General features: G+C 34.2%; 3 protein-coding genes across 4 annotated transcripts; 1 reads left to right on the top strand and 2 right to left on the bottom strand.

Moving 5' to 3' along the window:
* Positions 1 to 1455: 1455 nt before the first annotated feature.
* LOC140970702 (digalactosyldiacylglycerol synthase 2, chloroplastic-like) lies at positions 1456 to 5422 on the top strand. The gene is made up of 5 exons (XM_073432564.1): positions 1456 to 1758; positions 2118 to 2487; positions 3758 to 4024; positions 4205 to 4554; positions 4742 to 5422. Exons 2-5 carry the CDS (start codon positions 2206 to 2208, stop codon positions 5232 to 5234), a joined length of 1392 nt encoding a protein of 463 aa, XP_073288665.1. The 5' UTR covers positions 1456 to 1758; positions 2118 to 2205; the 3' UTR covers positions 5235 to 5422.
* A 221-nt stretch (positions 5423 to 5643) lies between these two features.
* Positions 5644 to 8038, bottom strand: LOC140970703 (16 kDa phloem protein 2-like). Its single transcript, XM_073432566.1, has 5 exons — positions 7865 to 8038; positions 6928 to 6993; positions 6689 to 6815; positions 6444 to 6558; positions 5644 to 5939 (listed from the first exon to the last, which is right to left on the bottom strand). Exons 1-5 carry the CDS (start codon positions 7929 to 7931, stop codon positions 5871 to 5873), a joined length of 444 nt encoding a protein of 147 aa, XP_073288667.1. The 5' UTR covers positions 7932 to 8038; the 3' UTR covers positions 5644 to 5870.
* Positions 8039 to 13875: 5837 nt separating this feature from the next.
* On the bottom strand, positions 13876 to 18097 carry LOC140970701 (shaggy-related protein kinase alpha-like). 2 transcript variants are annotated; one of them, XM_073432563.1, is made up of 13 exons: positions 17737 to 18097; positions 16530 to 16781; positions 16315 to 16407; positions 16092 to 16151; positions 15702 to 15974; positions 15519 to 15593; positions 15258 to 15314; positions 15042 to 15182; positions 14916 to 14966; positions 14726 to 14821; positions 14527 to 14610; positions 14321 to 14423; positions 13876 to 14223 (listed from the first exon to the last, which is right to left on the bottom strand). In XM_073432563.1, exons 1-13 carry the CDS (start codon positions 17794 to 17796, stop codon positions 14162 to 14164), a joined length of 1407 nt encoding a protein of 468 aa, XP_073288664.1. In that variant the 5' UTR covers positions 17797 to 18097; the 3' UTR covers positions 13876 to 14161. The 2 variants fall into 2 exon arrangements, with proteins under 2 accessions (XP_073288664.1, XP_073288663.1); XM_073432562.1 differs by having other exon boundaries at positions 16524 to 16781; positions 17737 to 18094.
* Between the last annotated feature and the right edge of the window lie 3073 nt (positions 18098 to 21170).

The following is a 21170-nucleotide window of genomic DNA, read 5'->3' as shown; positions in this document are numbered from 1 at the left end:
TTTTCTGGATTCAATATTATTTATGGCAAGGGAGAAAATATATATAATATATGTTCCATATGTATAAAAATCGTGTTTGATCTTATCATATGAAACTCGTGGTTCTTGAGCCAGAGTTATGATTACTGAACGTGAATCTCACCTAAGAGCGTGAATTTTACATGCAATTGATTTAACTAGTATGAAAATTGGATGTTGTACGAAATAAATGGATTGATGAAATTGTGAAATAAAATAATTGCAAGTTGAAAAATTATAGATACACGAGTATACGGTTGTGCAATGAATGATTGATTTCAAACAAAACTTATATGTCTCAACATTTTTTTATGACGTGAAACTCGTAGTTGTTATGTTTCGGTGTGTACTGAGTAGTAGTTTAAAAATTACTTTAGCTAGGGAAAATACAATGATCAAGTCTTGTAAGGCAATGGTTCACCCGAGAAGTTGTTGGTTGGTCTCGACTTTTTTCTTTGCTCGATGACGATTTGGAGAAAAGCATTTTATTAAATGAATGACAAACTTTGGCATAAAATGACTACTCAACAAATTATATACTTTTAAAATGATTTCATATATATTAATATATATGAAACTCGCTACAACTCAGCGTTTTAGAATCAAGTTAGGTTCGCAAATGTTCGATTGAACCAACACGTAGGCATGGTTGTGCTGTTTTCTTGAATTTTATAATGTAGTTTAAATATGATTTAATTTGAAATGGAAAATCTATCAGGAGATACTTTGCTTCTTAGTTTTCTCAAAAAATATACCCTAAGATTTTGAGAAAATTTTGGCCAAAAATTCCCCAAACTCAATTTATTGACAAATTGTTTAAAAGAATTTTATTTTATCTGTGGTATCAATCATATCATCTTCTACGATCACTCATAGTCCAGCTGGAGGAGAATCACAGGTTCACGATCATTTGTCGTTCTTCATATCTTCGTAGGGCATGTAATCCGCTGTCATATTTTGTTCTATTTATATATGTTGCTTTTTAAATTCTCGATATCTGAAAATGAGATTGTGACGCTTATCTATCAGGTTTAGTGCTTGACAATCTCCTCGACTTAATCCATTTGACCCTCTTATACCCCAACTTCCAAATGAGTTCTATCTCATCATAACCCAACTTAATCCATTTTTTGGAGTAAGAAGAAGTTTAATTCTATGTAAGATTGAACATGATGATAATCCATATTCATTTGTCACATAAGATGATTCCCATTCATTTGTTCTAATATAATGAAATTACTAATTCTATTTAATTTTTAAAAAATAATTCTATAAATATTCCACTATTTATCAAACATTTTAAAAATATATAATTCTTCATCAATTTTTTAAACCATATATTTTCGTTTTAAACTCGATTTTATAAATTTTAATAAATAGGATTTCTCAATAAGGAATATGTTTGAAACAAACACGCCCTTATCATCCGGCCAATCACAGGCTTCACTGTAACAGCAAGCAAACAAACCACGCGGCGCGTGAGAACTACGACGAGCATGAATTCATGTGATTCTAACCTCTTTTTTTAACATATTTTTCGAATCTTCCTCTTCATCAGCTCATTTTCGCTATTTATTTTTTTTCCCTACGTGATTTATTGGAGCATTTTAATCCCCAGATCATCACCTTGATTCGTATTTTGTTCGCCCAAATCTTCGCAGCTGGTAATTGTTGTGCGTGTTAAGGAAAGTCTGTCTTTTGGGTTCCACAATTCCTGCGCTGCTTGTTTACGATATCCAGGTGAAGCGCAATAATGTTTTTGCTACGTTTTCACAGTTGTTTTGCTCAATCTGTACGTTGGCCAGCAGAATATCTCGTCATTCGATTTTTTAACTGTTTGGTTATTTAATTTCTGCCATTTACGTGGGATTTTCATTTCATGATTATTGGGTTGGAGGCATTGGATGGGATTATTTCGCCACTAATTAGCTAATTTCTTGAGAAGAATATTGGTTGATAATTATGGTAGTGGAATTATGTGTTCCAGTCTCAAATCTCTTTGTTCGATCAAAGTTGACATTTTAATTTACTGCTTCGATATCCAGCCTAGGGCGATCGAATCTTGATAACAAAATCTCAAATTTATTTTGTTATTGCAGACAAGGCGTTTCTTGTTATGCTCTTGGTGTTAGCTATTGTTCATGATGTATCTCTGAAGAAGCCATTGGCGTTTAATCTCATGAGTGTATGGATAAGAAGCAACATATAGTGATATTTACTACAGCTAGCCTTCCATGGCTAACTGGAACTGCTGTCAACCCTCTCTTCCGTGCAGCCTATCTCGCGAAAAATGAGGAGCGAAAAGTTACTTTGGTGATTCCTTGGTTGAAATTAAAGGACCAAGAGCGCGTCTATCCGAACAATATTTCATTTAGTTCTCCATCGGAACAGGAAGCCTATGTTCGCCAGTGGCTGGAAGAAAGATCTGGATTGGTATCCAGTTTTTCGATACGTTTCTATCCCGGGAGAGTAAGTCTATTCATGAAATTAGATTGAGCATCCATGTATATTCTGTTAAAGTGTTAGCTCCTCGAGGTCCATTCAAAGTTTGGTAACCTGTTATGGTTTATAAAAGTTTTCTTACACTCCCATAAATCATCTATATATTTTGCTCTGTTTCAAATGTTTTTGAAGAGTCTGAGGCCCATTGTCATACGTGATCAATGGCTACTATATACTAGTTATGATAGTCAGAGAAAGCTCTCCGAGTAGTTTGACATGTTGGGCATGTTGAGAGAGAAATAAGCATATGAAGAATATTTTTACCTTATTTGTCTACAATATATTCAGATCCTTATTTGATGAAGGCGTTTGATATTAGTCCATTGGCAGCCTAATTTAGTTCTGTTGATATGTTCTGCTCAGTCCAGCCATATTTTCATATAATCTTGGATGCCTCTGTGCAAAGTGCGGATTCATGTGCAAAGTGCGAATTCATACTATTCAAACCTTTATTTGTCTACTATATATCCAGATCCTTATTTGATGAAGGAATTTGCTATTAGTCCATTGGCAGCCTAATTTAGTTCTGTTGATATGTTCTGCTCAGTCCAGCCATATTTTCATAAATCATTGATGCCTCTGTGCAAAGTGCGAATTCATACTATTCAAACCTTTATTTGTCTACAATATATTCAGAACCTTATTTGATGAAGTCGTTTGCTATTAGTACATTGGCAGCCTAATTTAGTTCTGTTGATATGTTATGCTCAGTCCAGCCATATTTTCATATAATCGTTGATGCCTCTGTGCAAAGGGCGAATTCATGTGCAAAGTGTGAATTCATACTATTCAAACCTTTATTTGTCTACAATATATTCAGATCCTTATTTGATGAAGGCGTTTGCTATTAGTCCATTGGCAGCCTAATTTAGATCTGTTGATATGTTCTGCTCAGTCCAGCCATATTTTCATATAATCTTTGATGCCTCTGTGCAAAGGGCGAATTCATGTGCAAAGTGCGAATTCATACTATTCAAACCTTTATTTGTCTACTATATATCCAGATCCTTATTTGATGAAGGAATTTGCTATTAGTCCATTGGCAGCCTAATTTAGTTCTGTTGATATGTTCTGATCAGTCCAGCCATATTTTCATATAATATTTGATGCCTCTGTGCAAAGGGCGAATTTATGTGCAAAGGGCGAATTCATACTATTCAATTTTTAAATCTGAATTCACCATGGTAAATCAAACCCAATCTGATCATATTTCATGTGCTCTCGTTCTTGACTGCAGTTTTCTCTACATAAACGTAGTATTCTTGCTTTGGGGGACATTACTGAAGTAATCCCTGATGAAGAGGCAGATGTTGCCGTCCTTGAAGAACCTGAGCATCTCACATGGTATCATCATGGGAAAAGGTGGAAAACAAAATTTCGCTGGGTTGTTGGGATTGTTCACACTAATTATCTGGAATATGTGAGGAGAGAGAAGAATGGGCAACTGCAAGCTTTTTTTCTAAAATACATGAACAGTTGGGTTGTGAACATATATTGTCACAGGGTATGCTTCTAGGCAACAGTCTATTTCTGTCGCTGATTTATTGCGAGAACTATCTGCCTTCTTTTACCTTTTAGTCACTTCAAATAAGAATTTCTCGCATTACAGACGTCTCTTTTTTGTGCCAGCAAATCAATTGCTTGATTGATAGATTCTGACATAGTGGCTTCCTATAATTGTAAGGTAATAAGATTATCAGCAGCCACCCAAGAACTTCCGAGGTCTGTAGTCTGCAATGTCCATGGAGTAAATCCGAGATTTCTTGATATTGGCATGAAAATGGGAGAGCAGCTACATAACAGAGACCACGCCTTCACTAAAGGCGTTTACTACATCGGTAAGATGGTGTGGAGCAAAGGCTACAAGGAGCTACTTAAACTTCTTCGTGATCACCAAACGGAGCTAACTGGACTTGAGGTTGATTTATATGGCAGCGGGGAGGACTCTGATCAAGTTCAGGAGGCTGCTAAAAATTTGGAAATACCCGTCAGGGTTCATCCTGGGTGTGATCACGGCGATCCTTTATTTCATGAGTAAGTTTGTAGCATTGCTGCTTTGGTATGATATTTGTACCTATTTTACACATCTGGTTGAGTTATCGCGCGAGCTAATTATTGTGCGACAAATAGTTTGATCATTTTATTTTAAAAAATTATCATCTGCCGTTGATTGATTAAAATGTTGTTCAAGGTTGACTTTTATATTTTTTTCTTCCTATAGCTATAAGGTGTTTTTGAATCCTAGCACCACAGATGTAGTTTGCACAACCACAGCTGAAGCTTTGGCAATGGGCAAAATAGTTATATGCGCCAATCATCCCTCAAATGATTTCTTCAAGCAGTTTCCAAATTGTCGAACATATGATGAAGGGGTGGGGTTCGTTAGGGAAACACTCAAGGCGTTGCAAGATCAACCTGCCCCACAAACTGATGCTCAAAGGCATGAGCTCTCCTGGGAGGCTGCCACGGAACGATTCCTGAAGGCTGCACAGCTCAACAACTTGCCATCAAAGAAATTGACAAAAACACCCTCAAAGCTTTTCATGTCAACATCTATGAACTTGAGGAGGGGTCTCGAAGATGCATCTGCCGCAGTTCATTTTATGGGAACTGCATTCTTTAGTACACAACCAGATGAAGAGCAATGCAAAGAAGTTGGCTTATCTGTACCTTTGAAAAAACAGTCAACTCCTTCGAGAAAATGGGCTTTCTAAAATTGCTGGATGATTGCCGGCAAGTTAGCTTTCAGAGGTACTGTATTTAAGTGATTACTGCACTTTAAAAGTCATTTCTTGTTTGTTCTTTGTAGTGGAGGGATTTGTATTTTTTACATCTGTAATATGTATAATGATGATGTGTAGGAACCAGTAAATGCAGAAAATAATTGTATTTGGATTCTGTATCTCTTTTCTTGTAGTGATACTTAATTAGGAACGAATTGACGAACGTTGTCTTGAACCAGGATCATTACTTGATATACGTTTTTGTGTATTGTGTTTGGTTGTGATCTCTCCAACACATACGTACAATGTTTCACGATTGGTATACATGACACAAGACACAGATGCGACAAGTGATCCAAGCAGTGGCGGAGCCTCATGGAGTTGACGGGGTCAATGTGCATTCAGATAAATGGCTCCAGAAAACACCAAATCTTTGGTAATATCTTACTTCAGTAACATATGAAACCTGAAGTCTGTCACAAATATAACATTGAAAAGAAAAGGTTTCCAAACATAATTTTGAAACACAGCAGTAGCAGCAATAACGTCTGCACAGAACCATTTTTTTTCTCAATTTTAAGACAAGAAAGGTGCTGGAATATAATGGACTTCTATCATGGAACATGTTTAGTCAAATGACGATTCTTTCCATCCACCAAAGTTATCTGCATCTCCAAATTCTCTCTCGCAGTTTTCCTGCAACAAGATTTATAGAATATACAAAAATGAGAATAAAAAGAGTAAAGCGACACTCAGACCAGTTACATTATGTGCGCACACACTGTGTGTGTATGTATGGGCTTAAAGTCGATATGTATTGACACAAGCCTTCGCCTTAATTCTAAAAGCCGTTTAGTTCTCATTTTAAAACACTTGAAACCTAAAACCAGGTAGAGTCTCAAATCAGGAACTTCATATCAACATATGACTCATATAAGCAAGGGCAGAAAACCCGTAGTACACTAAAAATTTATAGATGTAGGGTGAAAATTATTGTATTTTGTGGCAAAAAACATATAAACAGACGCCAATTCCAATTGATGGGCAATTGCTGTCCCCTGCTCGACACGGTGCTGAATATAATACATCTTAGAACAGAAAAGAAACCCACGTAAAGTCAATTTAATTATTGCACTTTAGTCTTTGAAAATTTATCCATTTTAGTACAGGAAATTTTAGTCAAGTACTCGATTTAATAACCTGAGGGACGAACTTGAGGCCAACTCTTATCTCTCCACGGTACTGTTCATCCTTGACAACATTGTATGCAGCTGGTGGCAAGGCTTCTTCGACAAACACTGGCTCCAGAGGAATGCTGTGCATGCAGAAAACAACAATAAAACTCATCTCAACAAAAGTTCAACAACAAATATTAACTTCGAACAAAAATAAACCCAAGCATCTCATTTATCGATCGAAATATAATATACTAGAATAGAACTCACATTGCTTCTCCAACAAAATCATCGCTAGAGAAGTTATCGCTATCCATTATTTTGATTCGGATTTCCGTTACGCCACTAGAGACAGTGAAAAGGAAGGTCTCATTCCACTCAGGGCTGGATCCTTGTCCTGCAAGTGTCAATACCAAGAAAAACGATAACAGATGTTTTAAGAAATGTTTAGCAACATTATTTTCTTTGCATGCATATAAGAATTCCCAATATTGAAAACGATACCAAACCTTTAGTAACACTGCTTTTTTTCTCCTGAGTCTGGCAAGTTAAAACAGCGTAAGTGTCCATGTTAGCTGCCAAATACCAAAAAATCAGACTCATTATAAAAAGAGTAAGAACACTTCCAATTCAAAACTTCTGTTACTCACCTTAGTTCTTATGCTTATTGTCTGATTTATGACTTAAAAGATTCGAAACATTAGCATAAGACTATGTCGTGGAACTTTGGTGGTTTTGTAGCATGGGGTAATAGCGAAACATTTCATTTAAAATATATTAAAAAAAGTATTCAGAACACACGTTTTATTGGTATGTGTACATAAAATATGATATGAAAAATCAAACATATAGGTTGAGACTTGTGAGGTTAATTGAACACCATCCGTAAACTACATGAAATGTTACAAATCAAAAAAGCGAACCAACAAATTCGTCCAAATAATTCCAGATTCAAAAAATGCATCTCCAGAATCAAATCTATTGTTTTGAAAGACCAAACTTGAAAAACACAAACACAGATGGTGTAACTCTGATCCGATCTTGATAACCCAGAAACAAATAACTGAACCCACATCACATAAGAAACGAGGAAGATCAAGACCACTTTAAGACATAAACTTCAATAGCATCCATTCAAGGCAGAGTCAACATAAACCCAAGGAAAAAAAATTATCCGATCAGAACTCCTAAAAAATTAAAGATTGATTTTTTTTTTAACTTTTGATTATCATACACGTAAATACGCAACAAATCGGTAGCGTCCTCGAAACCTTTTGCCGAAACACAAGAAACAAAGAACCAGGAAAATGATGTCCATTTTAAACCTTAACAGAATCCAGAAATGAATTTATTCGCGAGAAGAAGTGAATCCCGTCAATATTCAGTACCCATTTTAATCAACAAACAGACATAGCTAAAGCATTGATATTTGATACTTATACGCACATAAAAAATCAGTGTCATCAAGTCCTTTGGCAGAAACAAGAAGGACTTCAAGCGTTCCACGAGGCATCTTGGAGATCGGGAGGAAAAGTAGAAAGATTGAGAAATGGACCGGAGATTCAAAAGATTCTGAACAGGTCCACTGCTGATCTCTTATTCTTCTTGTCTGAATTCGAATAACCGACAAATGGGTTTAAAAACTCAATTTATCAGTAATAAAATTATAATTCGATCTTTTTTCTTTTAGGCTCCCAAATTAATTTTTTTTTTCCAAAAGATTTGCTCAATTTGATCTTTTCTACATAAATATTTAAAATAACTCTGATTTGATTATTATTAAAAAATTCAAAGAAAATGTCATTAAAATATATGAGCATCTATGTTCTTTTTATTTTAAACATGTAAAATTATTATTATTAGGTAACTTATCTTACGAGGAAGATATATTTTTCAAAATTATGGATATGAATATATGTCCGAGATGTATTATCTTCATGCTTTATTATAATAATTTGGAATATTTAAAACAATGAGATCTAACCGAAGTTAGATATTAGGAGAAACTAAGAACATATTAGATTACTAGATAAAATATGTTTGATTTAAACAGAGAAAGAATCATTAAACTTTTAGAAATGTGTACTATGAGATCAATTAAAATTGTATGGGACATGACTTCGGCAAAGACCAAAGAATCATTCTTGACCTGAGAATCTCTTAGCGAAATAGACAGAATAATGACTACCTTATTTAAAGCTCAATTTATAAGGGTACATTATTTCAATAGTCATACAAAGGAGAAAAAAAGTCATGAATTAATGACATCTTTTAGTGGATGAATATATTATGTTATTCAATAAATATAGATGAAATTCAGGATTCGTAAAAAGAACATCAATGCAATTTTCTTCGCCAAAATGCCAAGTTTCTACAGAGAAATGTTAATAAGAGAATACACCTCCGACAATTCAGATACTCTGGCTAGAACCTCTTGTTTTAAAGAAAAATATGTATAATAATGTCATTTTACAACATTACAAAAGAAGATTAAGGGTTATTAACAAACATAGTCTTTGATGTTGTAGATAAATGATCTTCCAACAATTATTGAAAATAAACTACAAAGACAGAAAAAGCAAAACTTTAGATCTCATCATTATGTAAGATGTGAGAAAAGTGGAATAAGTTATTGGAATAAAATAACAGTATGGTCTATACAAAATTCACATCTTAAAAATCTGGACAAAAAAAAGACCATTAGGAAGTAAGATGTCATCACAGACATCAAACTCATCTCGAATCACGAAATGAACACAAAAAATAAAAACTTTCAGGAGAGCTCACGTTAGAGCTATGAACGTTTTAAATATTGTAATTGTAGGACATGTGGATCAAGAAGTCCAATTTCATCCAATTGTCCAGAAAACTATAGAAATAGAATAAGGTGCTTCAAATCTACTCAAGATATCAAAGATACATTTTATTATAAAGATCTGATTCGAATATACCAATTTGAGGATATTCTTTCAAGTGAAAATATATATGAAGAATAAGAATAAGTCTTGATTCAAGAAGATTCAGATGGAGAAACAAAGGTTGGTGAAAAAAGTTAATAGACCATATTTTATTACATGTCACGTTTCATATGTTCTCTACATTACATATCATTTATAATTGTTTATTAGAAACAAATTTATTGAAATACCAGAAATATTTGAAAAAGTTGCTTAATCAATTTATCCAAAAAAATAATTGAGTTTGCCTTAATACAAGAAACAGATATCCAGATCCAAGATAAATTGATTTTACAAAGAAATCATAGTCTTAGGATAGAACGAAAAAGACTATCTTTCCAAGAAAGAATAACAAGTCGCATATGGAGAAAAACACATGTCCAGGGTACCCAATCGACCCCAAAAGTTTTTCAAAGATAATAAAGCTTAGATGTCCGGAATGGTAGAGAGAAATCGAAATAATATTAGATTTTACAAAACAAAAAAATCAATTCCCTTGAAATGTCGTATACTATTTGGAACAACTCAGAATAGAAACCTACCGAAGAATGATAAATATCGGAGAATTTGAGGTTCTTATCAAAGAAATTCCGGGAAAATAACTTGATCAATTAGTTCTTGGACTAGAGTTTATGAGAAACACAAATCTTGAGAACACAGTGAGTGTTGAAACTTCGATTAAAATGAACATTGCATTTATAATAAGGTATTTTAGTTTTTTTAAATTTATAATAATCTGGTATTTGTTATTATTTAGGAACAATAAGGTATCATATATCATATACTTTTTGGGAAGACGTTTTCAATGCCATCATGACATACTTGGAAAAAGTCGGTGAAGATATTGTAATTATATTTCTTTAATTGTGTCGAGAAAGATGTTTTAGATGAGAAGTCGTGTTTCAAATGCTTCCATGTCACGAAGTTGATAGTAAATTGAAATTTGGATGAAATTGTGGAATTTTGTAATAGGTAATTTCGATTATTCAATTTTTTTGAATTTTATATATTAAACTAAATATTAATGCAATGTTCATTTTAATGGTGAGTGTCTATTGCTAGACCCCAAGTTTAATCGTCACTATTGCAGCGCCATCTGCTCAAACAATTTGGGAAGAACTTTTGAATGCAAAGGGATTTTTTCAAATTTTGTAAAAAAAAAAAATCTAATTGTACTATCTATAATCCATTTGATTTATTTTATATTTTAATTATTTATTTGAATGCTCGTACTTACTAATTTTAATCGTTAATTATATAAAATAGAATTATGTACATTACAAACATATATAAAAGCAGAGATGTATACTTAATTTAGTAAAAAATCCAGTCAAAATGAATTTGCTATATACGAAATAATTATATCTTGTAAATATCAGTATAACTTATTAAATGTTTAACAATAAATATATAACGCATAAGTTATTGTACCAACATATAATGAATATGTTATTGGAATGTGTCAATTCGGATTACTTTTCAAAATTCAAATTTGAATATGAAAGCCCTTTTTAAAATTAAAATCACATGAAAAGTTTGTATTATTCATATCGTTTTATTTTATTACAAATAAGATTTTATACAAAGCACAAAATTAATACGTGTAGTACTGCATAATTGATAAACACACTTTGTAATTCTTTCTTTAACACAAGTGTGATAAAATTTTGCAACCAGAGTACAAAAATAACTCATTTATTCAATGTTATCCATGAAGCTAACATTTCAAAATGCACTGGACACTGAAACTATACAATGGAGATTTTAGTTTGAAATGGATATTTTATGATCGAGAGATGTATAATCATTTTTATATTAATATTTTTCGAGTGTGAAAAATATGATTTTTTTTCCTATTTTGTATGGTTCATATATACATAGAACAATAAAACGTCATGTCTATTGACACATAAAACATATAATCACAATTACTAAATTTATTCTATTTTATTAAAGTTGAGGATATGATAGTAACCACCTAAGAAGGACATCAATTTTTTCTTCCAACTTTAACTTTATATGATACTAATAGTACACTTTTGTTTTTTGTTTGTTTTTTTAAAATTTCAACACAAACTTTTATTTTTATTTTTTTAACAATTCAAATATCAATTTAGTCCCTCCAAAATTTGTTAAATTCACTTTAGTACATCGATAATGATAAAAAAAAGACTATACACACCTCGTCTGTCTGTGCAAAATAACTAGTGTTAACAGTTTATTACATGCTTGTGGGGACCCGGACGCTAATCATGTTCTTAATTGTCATTGAGACTAATTAATCAATTATAATAAACAGGGTCTAAATTTTATTTTTTTTTTGTAAATATAATATCAAATGCGGAACGTAGTGGAATCACTCTACTATACATATCAGTATAAGAGTAAAGTACAAGTCTTGTACTATATACAATCATTTACAAACTAAGGTTCAACTACTAAATATCAAGTGTTCAACCCTATCTCAGATCAAGTCCGTAGTCTCCACTCTAATCACGATCTCTCTCTTCATCTCCTCGACCCTGAACCTGTCCCACCTGTTGTCATGCACACATACAAACACGACAACAGTCGGATAACTCCGGTGAGAATAAATCCCAGTATAAATCAACGAAACATGCAATCATATAATTAATATAAAGCATGAAGCAGATATCAGATATATATCAAAATCTGAAACATAATTAATATCAAACTATCAATCATACTCGTGACTCCACGGCTCAGACTAGACTCAATCCTAGTCTAGGGATCCCGGTTTCCAGACGTTGGTATTCCTATATCGACCAACAGTAATAGAAGAAACTCCGATTCTATCCACGTCGATATAACCAAACATCCAGTGTCTTGACCTATCCGTCACAGACTGTGGCACTATCGCCAATACACTATCTTGTGACATCGTGCAATGTGCCCGTGGCGATCCCGCCACTATCAGGTACTTCTGTCACAAGATCACTCGTCTAATATTCGTCTAACACATGCTCTCTATACATCAATAGAACAAGCATATCAAATCAAATCAATGCAAATAATAACAAATAGTATGTGATTTAGGGAAACACAAGTATATCCTACTTGTGTCGATCTCCCAGTACCACATTGACTTATACCTTTCGTCTGTAGTCTCGGTCTAAGGCAATATCAGTTCTGAACGCAAGACCGTCTTTGTAAATCTGAAACGGTATATCGAGAATCATAATATCAATATTCCATTCTCAATTCAACACTAAATCGGATTAAGCGGAATAGAATTCAAATCAACGGCATAACGGCACAATCCCGATATTCCCGTCAATACAATATCAACAACTATCAATTACAATCCATAACCCATATCTGATACAACTCATAATAAATCTATAACTCAAATCTGTCCGATTTCCAATCAATATACTCAGAAATTCCTAACAATTCAATAATCAATCTGTTATTCGATCTGACTTCGATTTGACGATGTCTAATATGTCAAGACCATCATATAGGAATCCTATTCAATTCTGACAATCGCATAATTTCAAATCATATCAAAACGTAGGAAAACTTACGTCCAGTTGTAGCCTACGTCGATAGGAACACAGTACTGAAGTCGGATTGCAAATCGGACGGCCGGATCTTTCACAAAAAGGCGTAAGGATTTTCAACACATTCACAGAAACTTTTCTCGATTTCTTCCGATAGATTTTGAAGAATGAACGTTTCTTTATATATATATATATATATATATCATGCATGTTGAAGGGCAAGTGGCTCCATTTTCGCTCAACACGTCTCGCGCATATGCGCGACCCGCCTCGGCGCATATGCGCGAGACATTATGTCTCGGCGCGTGCCTTCCCGTCAGCTCGCGCATATGCGCGCCCTTCATCCGCGCATGTGCGCGATATTCTCTGGAATTCACATTTGGCTACCGAACACCCCGTGCATATGCACGCCAACTCTTGGCGCATATGCGCCACATTCTCTGGACTCGGTATATGGCAATGCACCTCTTCGCGCATATGCGCGCCCTCAAGCCGCGCATGTGCGCGTAAAGTTCTGTCCGCGCAAAAAGCTTCTCGCGCATATGCGCGCTATCTCGCCGCGCATGTGCGCGAGACCTTCGGGTCTCACACCCCACTCAACTTATGTCATTCCAATTCCTTCTTCGAAGTGGTCCGTCTATCATCTGATCAATTTATAATTTAATCAATCTCAGATTACCGTGATAAAATCTCAGACATTACAATGCCCATGCAAGGATATTTTTAAATTAGAGATTTTATAAAATCTATCGAGGTGGCATAAATATAAGCGTTTTATTAATTTCCAACAAAATATAATAAAAAGTTTGTATGTCTAGATTCGTCAACAACTATGTCCTTTTTTGGACTTTTTTTAAAGAGTTGTTACTTTTTGATGTTATCTCATTAAACAAATTTAAATATCATAATTTAATAATTAATTTTTTTATTAAAAAAAAACAAAAATAAAGTTAAAGCATACTAATGCATCAAACTAGATCATCTCCAGAAGAAATCACCTCTTAGAAAAAAAAAATTAACAATAACGAAGCGAGTATTTTAAGGGAAAGTATGTAAAAATATACAAAGGAAACTCCTTTCTATCTGGCTGGCACCACTTAAATAGCAACGAAGGACATACAAAAAAATAGCTAATTCATCTAACCCCGCCATGCAGCTAAAACATTACGCTCTAACTCACACATCGATTCTTGAGGACACCATTGGAATCATCTGCACGGAAATACGATGCACGAGTTCTACGGGTTTTCTTCCTCTCTTTTTTACTTCTTCGCATGGTCTGGAATGAGTCGTTGCACGAGTTCTGCGGGCACACCAGCAAGTTCTGGAAGCAAAAATGGAAGTGGAGTAGATGAGAGGTGAGGAGATGCCTTTCCGAGTCAATAAACAAAATTTAGTCCGAGAGTAACATGTAAGTTTACCTTCTGGCGTAAAATTGAACAGAGGAGGTAGGGGACGCCCATTTGGCAAACATGCGTTAGGTTCTCTCAAGTCGTCAAAAAACGGATGAGCACAAGCCTCCAACTGGTTAAATGAGACGAATAATCAAGAACATGAAGCTCAAAACAGTCATCAGTGGACCAGAAAACATAAGTTATGCTGAAAATAATCAAGAAATGATCCTTACAGCAGTGAAACGTAGAGTAGGTGAATATTGGAGCAGCCTTGACACTAAATCCACCGCTTCTGTTGGCATTCGTTTATTAAATATCTAAAGAAGAAAAAACTTCATTTAGAATTCTTTACATTAATGGGATTATATTAATTGGGAAAAGAAGAATGAGTGTTTAATGTTTATAGCATTTGGACTCATGTTCACAACAAACCTTATGCCAAGGGTGAGCTTTGATCTGAGGAAACTTGAATTCTCTGTAATCTGGATTCATGCACTTGATTTCTTCTCTCGTAGGTGTCCCCAATACCTACCATGCATTTCATATGAAAAAATAAAACTTAGGATGCACAAAATAAGACTTATAGTAAGAAAATAATACAGAATCATCAAACTTAGTGCACCTTAATAATTTCAACTAGTTGATCTACACTGCTTTCTCCGGGAAAGAGAGGCTGCGCATGTGTAAATAAGATCTCAGAATGGAATTCAAATCAAGTTAAGTAAAACGGAATTATTGCTCATCGAACCTGTCCTAGAAGTAGTTCAGCCATAACACAACCAACGGACCACATGTCAATTGCAGTTGTGTACTCCGTGGCTCCAAAGATTAGTTCCGGAGCCCTGTAATAACGAGAGCATATGTATGATATATTTGGTTCACCCGGTACCTGCATCAACCCAGAAATCTTAATAACCTCCATATGATGGCACAAAATTCAAATTTAGGCATCAAGATGACGTACCAGCATCTTTGCACTTCCAAAATCACAAAGCTTCAGCTGATGTGTGTGGGGATTTACCTGTAGCAAGCATCATAACTAAACAGTTCAAAACTTCAAAGAGATATTATTCCGAGGAAAACACTAAAGCTGTAAATTTGAATAAAACGAACAAATACTTGTTTAACCTTTTGAGGAAATTTACGGAAACATTCATAGACTACAGAAGTTAATAGTGTGTGGTACTGAAAAAAGAAAGTATTATCGACCAAAAAATAACCGTACCAAAAGATTCTGCGGCTTTATGTCGCGGTGGCAAACACCAATAACACTATGTATATAATTCAGAGCACGGCAAATCTGCGATATACATGAAACAATACTCAATATTTGCCACAAAAATCACGAGAATGTGGAAAAAAACTACAAACCACCCCGTGACACTAATAAAACGTTTGATACACGAACCTGATATGTATATAACTGCACATAAAAGACAGGCATGTGTTGATTCACTCTGGTATAGTGCCTTGAAGCTCGATAAACGGTTTCCGAGACATACTCAAGGACAAGATTAAGGTACACCTCATTCTTTTCCGTGGTCGAATAAAAACAATGCTTCAGTTGAACAACGTTAGGATGATTGAGTATGCGCATAATCTGCAGTTCTCTGTTCTTGTATCTTCTATCCTGCAGCACCTTCTTTATGGCTACCGATTCGCACATTTCGAGGCACTTCGCCTAAGAGGCAAATAATAATAAAAGAAAATAAAGTCGGTCACTTTTATAGCCTTCCAACCTATGTAGTCTCTAGTCACACGCTAGCTTCCAAGATAGACACAAAGCAACCAACTATACCTGATAAACAACTCCGAATGAACCAGTTCCAACCACGCGCTCAGCCATATAAGACATTGTCTGAGGAATGGCATAAAAAAGATAATATTGATGATCCCAAATCCCAAATGTAGAAAGAAGACAACTTGGTTGAATGTTTACTGGTAGCCATGGACAAAAACGCCAGGCTACAAAGAAGGATAATTATAATGCGGCAACGGTAATCCAGAGAGAATAAAATCACCTGTTTTGGTTGTCCATCACGACCACCAACTGACGTCACAATTATCTGACCCGTCTCAGTTCCATTACCGCTAACAACAGTGGGCTCCATATCCTGGAGTAGAAGTTGACAATCGAAATTCAAATATAAAGCCAGATTAAAGATGAACTAATTCAATATTATTTCTGTACTTAGCACAACAAAAAATGATCCTAGTGAAAGAGAAAAACCTTTACACTGTCCTCTTGGTTATCAGATTTAATATCATCTCTAATTTTCATTTCTTGCATGTCTTTGGGAAGCTCATCATAGCCAGACTTCTCGGGTCGTCCATGTACATCTGACGTGCTGGCGACAGATTCAGAAGAGTTAGAAGCCATCTGCTGTTCAGGTGCTCTCAAATATTTTTCTCCCGCCTGTACCTCACGGGCAACTATTTGATCTATTTCTTGCTCCACCTTCACCCGTTTAACGTTCGAATCCCCACCCTGCAGCAAATGGAATAACTTTAAAACAATGCTTGCAATCCACTTCCATTAATTTTTCAGATAAAAAATTCCAGCATCATAAAAATTTAGTGTCACAAAAGCTATGCATCAAACGGACAAAGTGGGAAAAAAATAATTTTGAGAAAATCTTCCTCAACCAGGACACCACAAACTTCACCTACCCCTGAAAAAGATTAGGGTGCCCTCTCTGAATACATATTTGCATGAAAAAATCGAACCAACGAAAGAATGAAACTAGCTGATGCAGTAAAACATCACAACCACGGTTAATATTCTAAAACTTTACAAAAATAAAAAGTTGAAGAGTAGATTTCAAAATTGTTTCCTCGTTTAAATATTCACACTTCTTGCTTCCTATTCAGACACAAGAAAATAAGATATAACCGGTTCCAAATAAGCTAGTACAAAACACAAATATCCTGTAGACTCCAAAATTAGTTTGGTTTTACTTCAACCTAAAAGCTGCCTCTCAAATCTATCTGATCTAAACTTGAATCATATAGTTCGAAGAAATATATTAAGAACTCGGATGTTAATCTAAGTGTAACAGTTGAAAGTTTAGCCAGTCTTATTCGCATACAATTAGAGCATCAAAGAACCAAAATAAAATTGAAAAATGAGATGAAGATCCAGCCGCAAGTTGACAAAATTAACCTGTAACAACATCGTCAAACGGAACGACAAGACTCACCAAAAAACCAAATTTTCACCACTTTCTTTAATTTTCATTTTCCTTTTATATACTTTTACCCCAACATAATTCCACAGATTAACAGACAGATGCACAACCTACCTAAAAGTTTCGAACTTTCATTAGTTTCGGCTGTTTTCTCGAAATTTTCAAGCTACCCAAATAAATTCCATATCAAGATTTTCAAGAAACGGATACCCAAAAACAAATTTGCAAACAAGAACACGGAGGAGAGAAAATTACAGGATCTGAAACGGAGGACCGGCCTGAAGCAATGCTCTTGAGCCGACGCATCATATTCATTTTAACCTTTTTAACCAAACACCAACCAAAAAATAAAACCCCAGATGGGAAATGGAGGAAAATGCTTCTCAACTCAATCTTTAATCAAAATAAACACAACCAACGATCAAAAGACACGCAAAAAGGAAAATGAAAACACAAGAATCAGATGAGAACAAGAAGCAATGAAAGAGCAGGTATAAATGAAAGATTTTTTCCCCTCTCTCTTCCTCCAGCATAGATAACGAGAGAGAGAGAGGTTAACGACAATGGAAAAAAAAGGAAATTCAAGAAATCCTTTCGGTCAAAAGTTCAACGCCTAATCATTATTCAATCCGAGCAAATTTCTCCCCTTTTGATTTTTTTGTACAGGTGATCGGACTTTGGCTGTGAGCCGTTGATTTCACTTTGTGGTGATCTGACGGTGGACAGAGCGGACCAGTTTAAAAGTGAAATGACGAGAATAGACTTAGATAGGTGAGGAATTTATTAGGCGACTGGCTGAATATTCGGGGGATTTTGGGTTCCCAGCATTTTATAATCATCTGACCGGGCGTTTGCTTGATTGCAGTTAAATTTAGACTTTTGAAATTTTGAATCTTTAAATAAATGTGAACTAATTGACCCTTTTTGTTTATATATATTTATACTACATACTACTATGGAAACGCAATTTATTATTTTTATACACAAAATTTTATTTGAGACGGTCTCAACACAGGTCTTTTATTTAAGTCACTCATAAAAAAAGTATTATTTTTTATACCAAAAATATTACTTATTTATTGTAAATATGGTCATAGTTGACTCATCTCACAGATAAAGATATGTGAGACCGTCTCACATGATAGACCTAATAATTTCTAAAATATTATATTGTTTTTTAAAGATTTCATTTAGAGAAAATATTTGACATAAAATACTAATTGATTAGGGTTTGAATTTTGGTGGATTCATTTAAGTCTCACTCTATATTTTAGGCAAATGTATAAGTATTTATGATTCATTTTAAATGCACCGAAGATAGTTGTTACTTGTTATTTGAAATTTACTATCAATTCAAACTTTTCCATGCAAATTATCCTCAACCAGCTTTAACAAATTGCCTTAAAAAGAAATTATATATAAACGTATATATTATAATTCTTTACAAACACGAAATAGTTTTAATTTTTTTAAAAAAATTAATAAAATTCTTTTTGAGCCAAAAACCTAACACTCATTGAATGGGATTATGTACTTCGTTTAGGAAATTTGAGGTTGGGCTAATTAATTAAGAGACGCTATCTACTCTGCCAAATTCAGTGTTTTACTTTATTATTATTTTTTTACCATACAATTTGTTCCAATTCCTGGATCCGGCCCAGGTTATGTAATTATTGGGCTTGTAAACCATGTGAATGTCTAAACGTCTTGGGCTAAACTCGTACCGATACGTGACACACTAGCCCAACCCAATTGTAGTTTTAATTCTAACAGTCGAGAAAAATGTCTGCATATGCTGAGGTACACTCAAATCTATAACTATGGTCAATAATTTTGTTGCGTTCTCTGCAAGAAAATTAAAGGAGTGTTTGTTAATATAATCTGTAAAGATGGAAGGAAAAGAAAAGTTTTTCATATAATAGACCATAAATGTCTGGGTCATTTGAGAACCCCGGATATAATAAAATTTGGAGGCTAAAGAAACACCAACCAAAAAGATAGATCATATCACTACGAGCACATGAGAGCTTGGGCTCTTAGCTAAAGCCTGGCTAATGTAAGCCCGGACAGTATTATGAGATTCAGAGGACAGGACTTCACACGATGGTCATTATATATCTGAGTACCTTGGTACATGTGTCGCTCTCGGGTCCATAGGTATGAGATGCCATGATTTAATATCATTTGCTCGTCTTTCAACGCCATAAGGATGATGTGACAAGATCACGATTGATATGGGTCGTCAGATATGACAGTGTCAGGGAGCAAGACATGGACAGAGTGGTCACGCTTGAAAACCTTCCGATGCCCCACTATCGATATTTGCCCTTTTAAATGTGTATATTCTCCTACTCGAATACTCTCCGTTTGAATCAAGCGTGCCCGAGAAGAAATCCATCCGACCCAGTACAATCGTCCACCCGATTTGCCCAGCCGACAGTATTCACAAAATACTATGAAAATTTATAATTTATCAATGATATTACAATATATTATTTCCATGAATATAGCAATACGAGGGAAAAAAAATTTATAATCAACAGAATAAGAATAAAAGTGAAATAAATGACGGGTGTAAAATGGTGAAATTCACATCAGAATGAGAATTATGAGATATTGTTTTGATATAGATATAATAGATAGTGGCTAGAAACGACTCCTTCTGAAAAAAGAAAAGAAAATATACTTATGCTACTGATCTAATTATTTTCGATACTTCAATAGAATTCTGATGAATATAATTCCTCATCTCTGATCACTATTTTTCTATAAATCTGGATAAAAACAAAGGAGGCAGGTTTACCAAACTAGGAACACATGGAAAATGTATGAAATGCGATGCTTGCCCCGATGGAAAGGGTGAGGACTCAGGTTCCAAGATCCTACAAGATTTGGGTTTAAATCTTACCAGTTGCCTGAGATGTTTAGTTACTCAAGTTGGTGTAAAATCTACCACTTTAGATTTTTACATAATGGTTCTTCGACATCAAAATTATGATGCATAAAAGAAATATTTTATACAGAATATTTTCTGAGTCAAATAGTAATTAATATTTTTTTTATGAACTTCAATATCTATACTATCTTATTAAGTTTGAGACACTTAGAGTAACTAATTTTGGTGTCATGCTCTATTTTAATAATTACATATATTAATAAAATTTTAAAATTTTAATGTAAGTTATATGTAGTTCAGTTGATAGAGTCATTGTTTCTTGAGATTTAGGTTATATGTTTAATTCTTATTGAAGTCATTTTTTTTTATTATTTTATTTTTCAATTTATTTTTTATTTTATATTTCAAAATTACAGTGTAGTCTCTCACTGTTTTTTATAAGTCAAATGAATTATAAAAAATATTATACAAGCACGTCGGTGCACTAGTTTTAAATTATGGATCGACGTGCGGGATCTGTTTCTTCTTTTCACAGTACCTCAGTGGGCCTGAATTGTACTCTAATCCCGAGCCCAATACCCAACCCTCTCCACAAAGCCCAATTTCGATCGACTAAACCCATTTTCCTAATATATTACAAAAAGAGCCGGGTATTCCTCTTTTCTTTCTTTCATTTTTCTCATTCCTTTCTACTTCTTTTTGTTTTTTTTTTTTTTTTTTTTTTTTTTTTTTTTTTTTTTTTTTTTTTTTTTTTTTTTTTTTTCTTTTTTTTTTTTTTTTTTTTTTTTATTAT

This window comes from Primulina huaijiensis, chromosome 2 (assembly GCF_012295235.1).
Source record: "Primulina huaijiensis isolate GDHJ02 chromosome 2, ASM1229523v2, whole genome shotgun sequence".
NCBI classification, from domain to species: domain Eukaryota; kingdom Viridiplantae; phylum Streptophyta; class Magnoliopsida; order Lamiales; family Gesneriaceae; genus Primulina; species Primulina huaijiensis.
This window is presented reverse-complemented; position numbering and strand designations above follow the sequence as displayed.

Bases quoted from the DNA above. Each gene is read 5' to 3' on its own strand.
- LOC140970702 (XM_073432564.1), top strand. From the start codon at position 2,206: ATGGATAAGAAGCAACATATAGTGATATTTACTACAGCTAGCCTTCCA. The intron at 4,025-4,204 runs GTATGCTTCTAG...TATAATTGTAAG, and splicing joins TGAACATATATTGTCACAGG to GTAATAAGATTATCAGCAGC. The intron at 4,555-4,741 runs GTAAGTTTGTAG...TTCTTCCTATAG, and splicing joins GGCGATCCTTTATTTCATGA to CTATAAGGTGTTTTTGAATC.
- LOC140970703 (XM_073432566.1), bottom strand. From the start codon at position 7,931: ATGCCTCGTGGAACGCTTGAAGTCCTTCTTGTTTCTGCCAAAGGACTT. The intron at 6,994-7,864 runs GTGCGTATAAGT...GGTATTTGGCAG, and splicing joins TGATGACACTGATTTTTTAT to CTAACATGGACACTTACGCT. The intron at 6,559-6,688 runs GTGAGTTCTATT...CTGCATGCACAG, and splicing joins GATTTTGTTGGAGAAGCAAT to CATTCCTCTGGAGCCAGTGT.
- LOC140970701 (XM_073432562.1), bottom strand. From the start codon at position 17,796: ATGAATATGATGCGTCGGCTCAAGAGCATTGCTTCAGGCCGGTCCTCC. The intron at 16,408-16,523 runs GTTTTTCTCTTT...CTTCTACTCCAG, and splicing joins ACCAAGAGGACAGTGTAAAG to GATATGGAGCCCACTGTTGT. The intron at 14,967-15,041 runs GTTCGATGAGCA...ACACATGCGCAG, and splicing joins CTGAACTACTTCTAGGACAG to CCTCTCTTTCCCGGAGAAAG.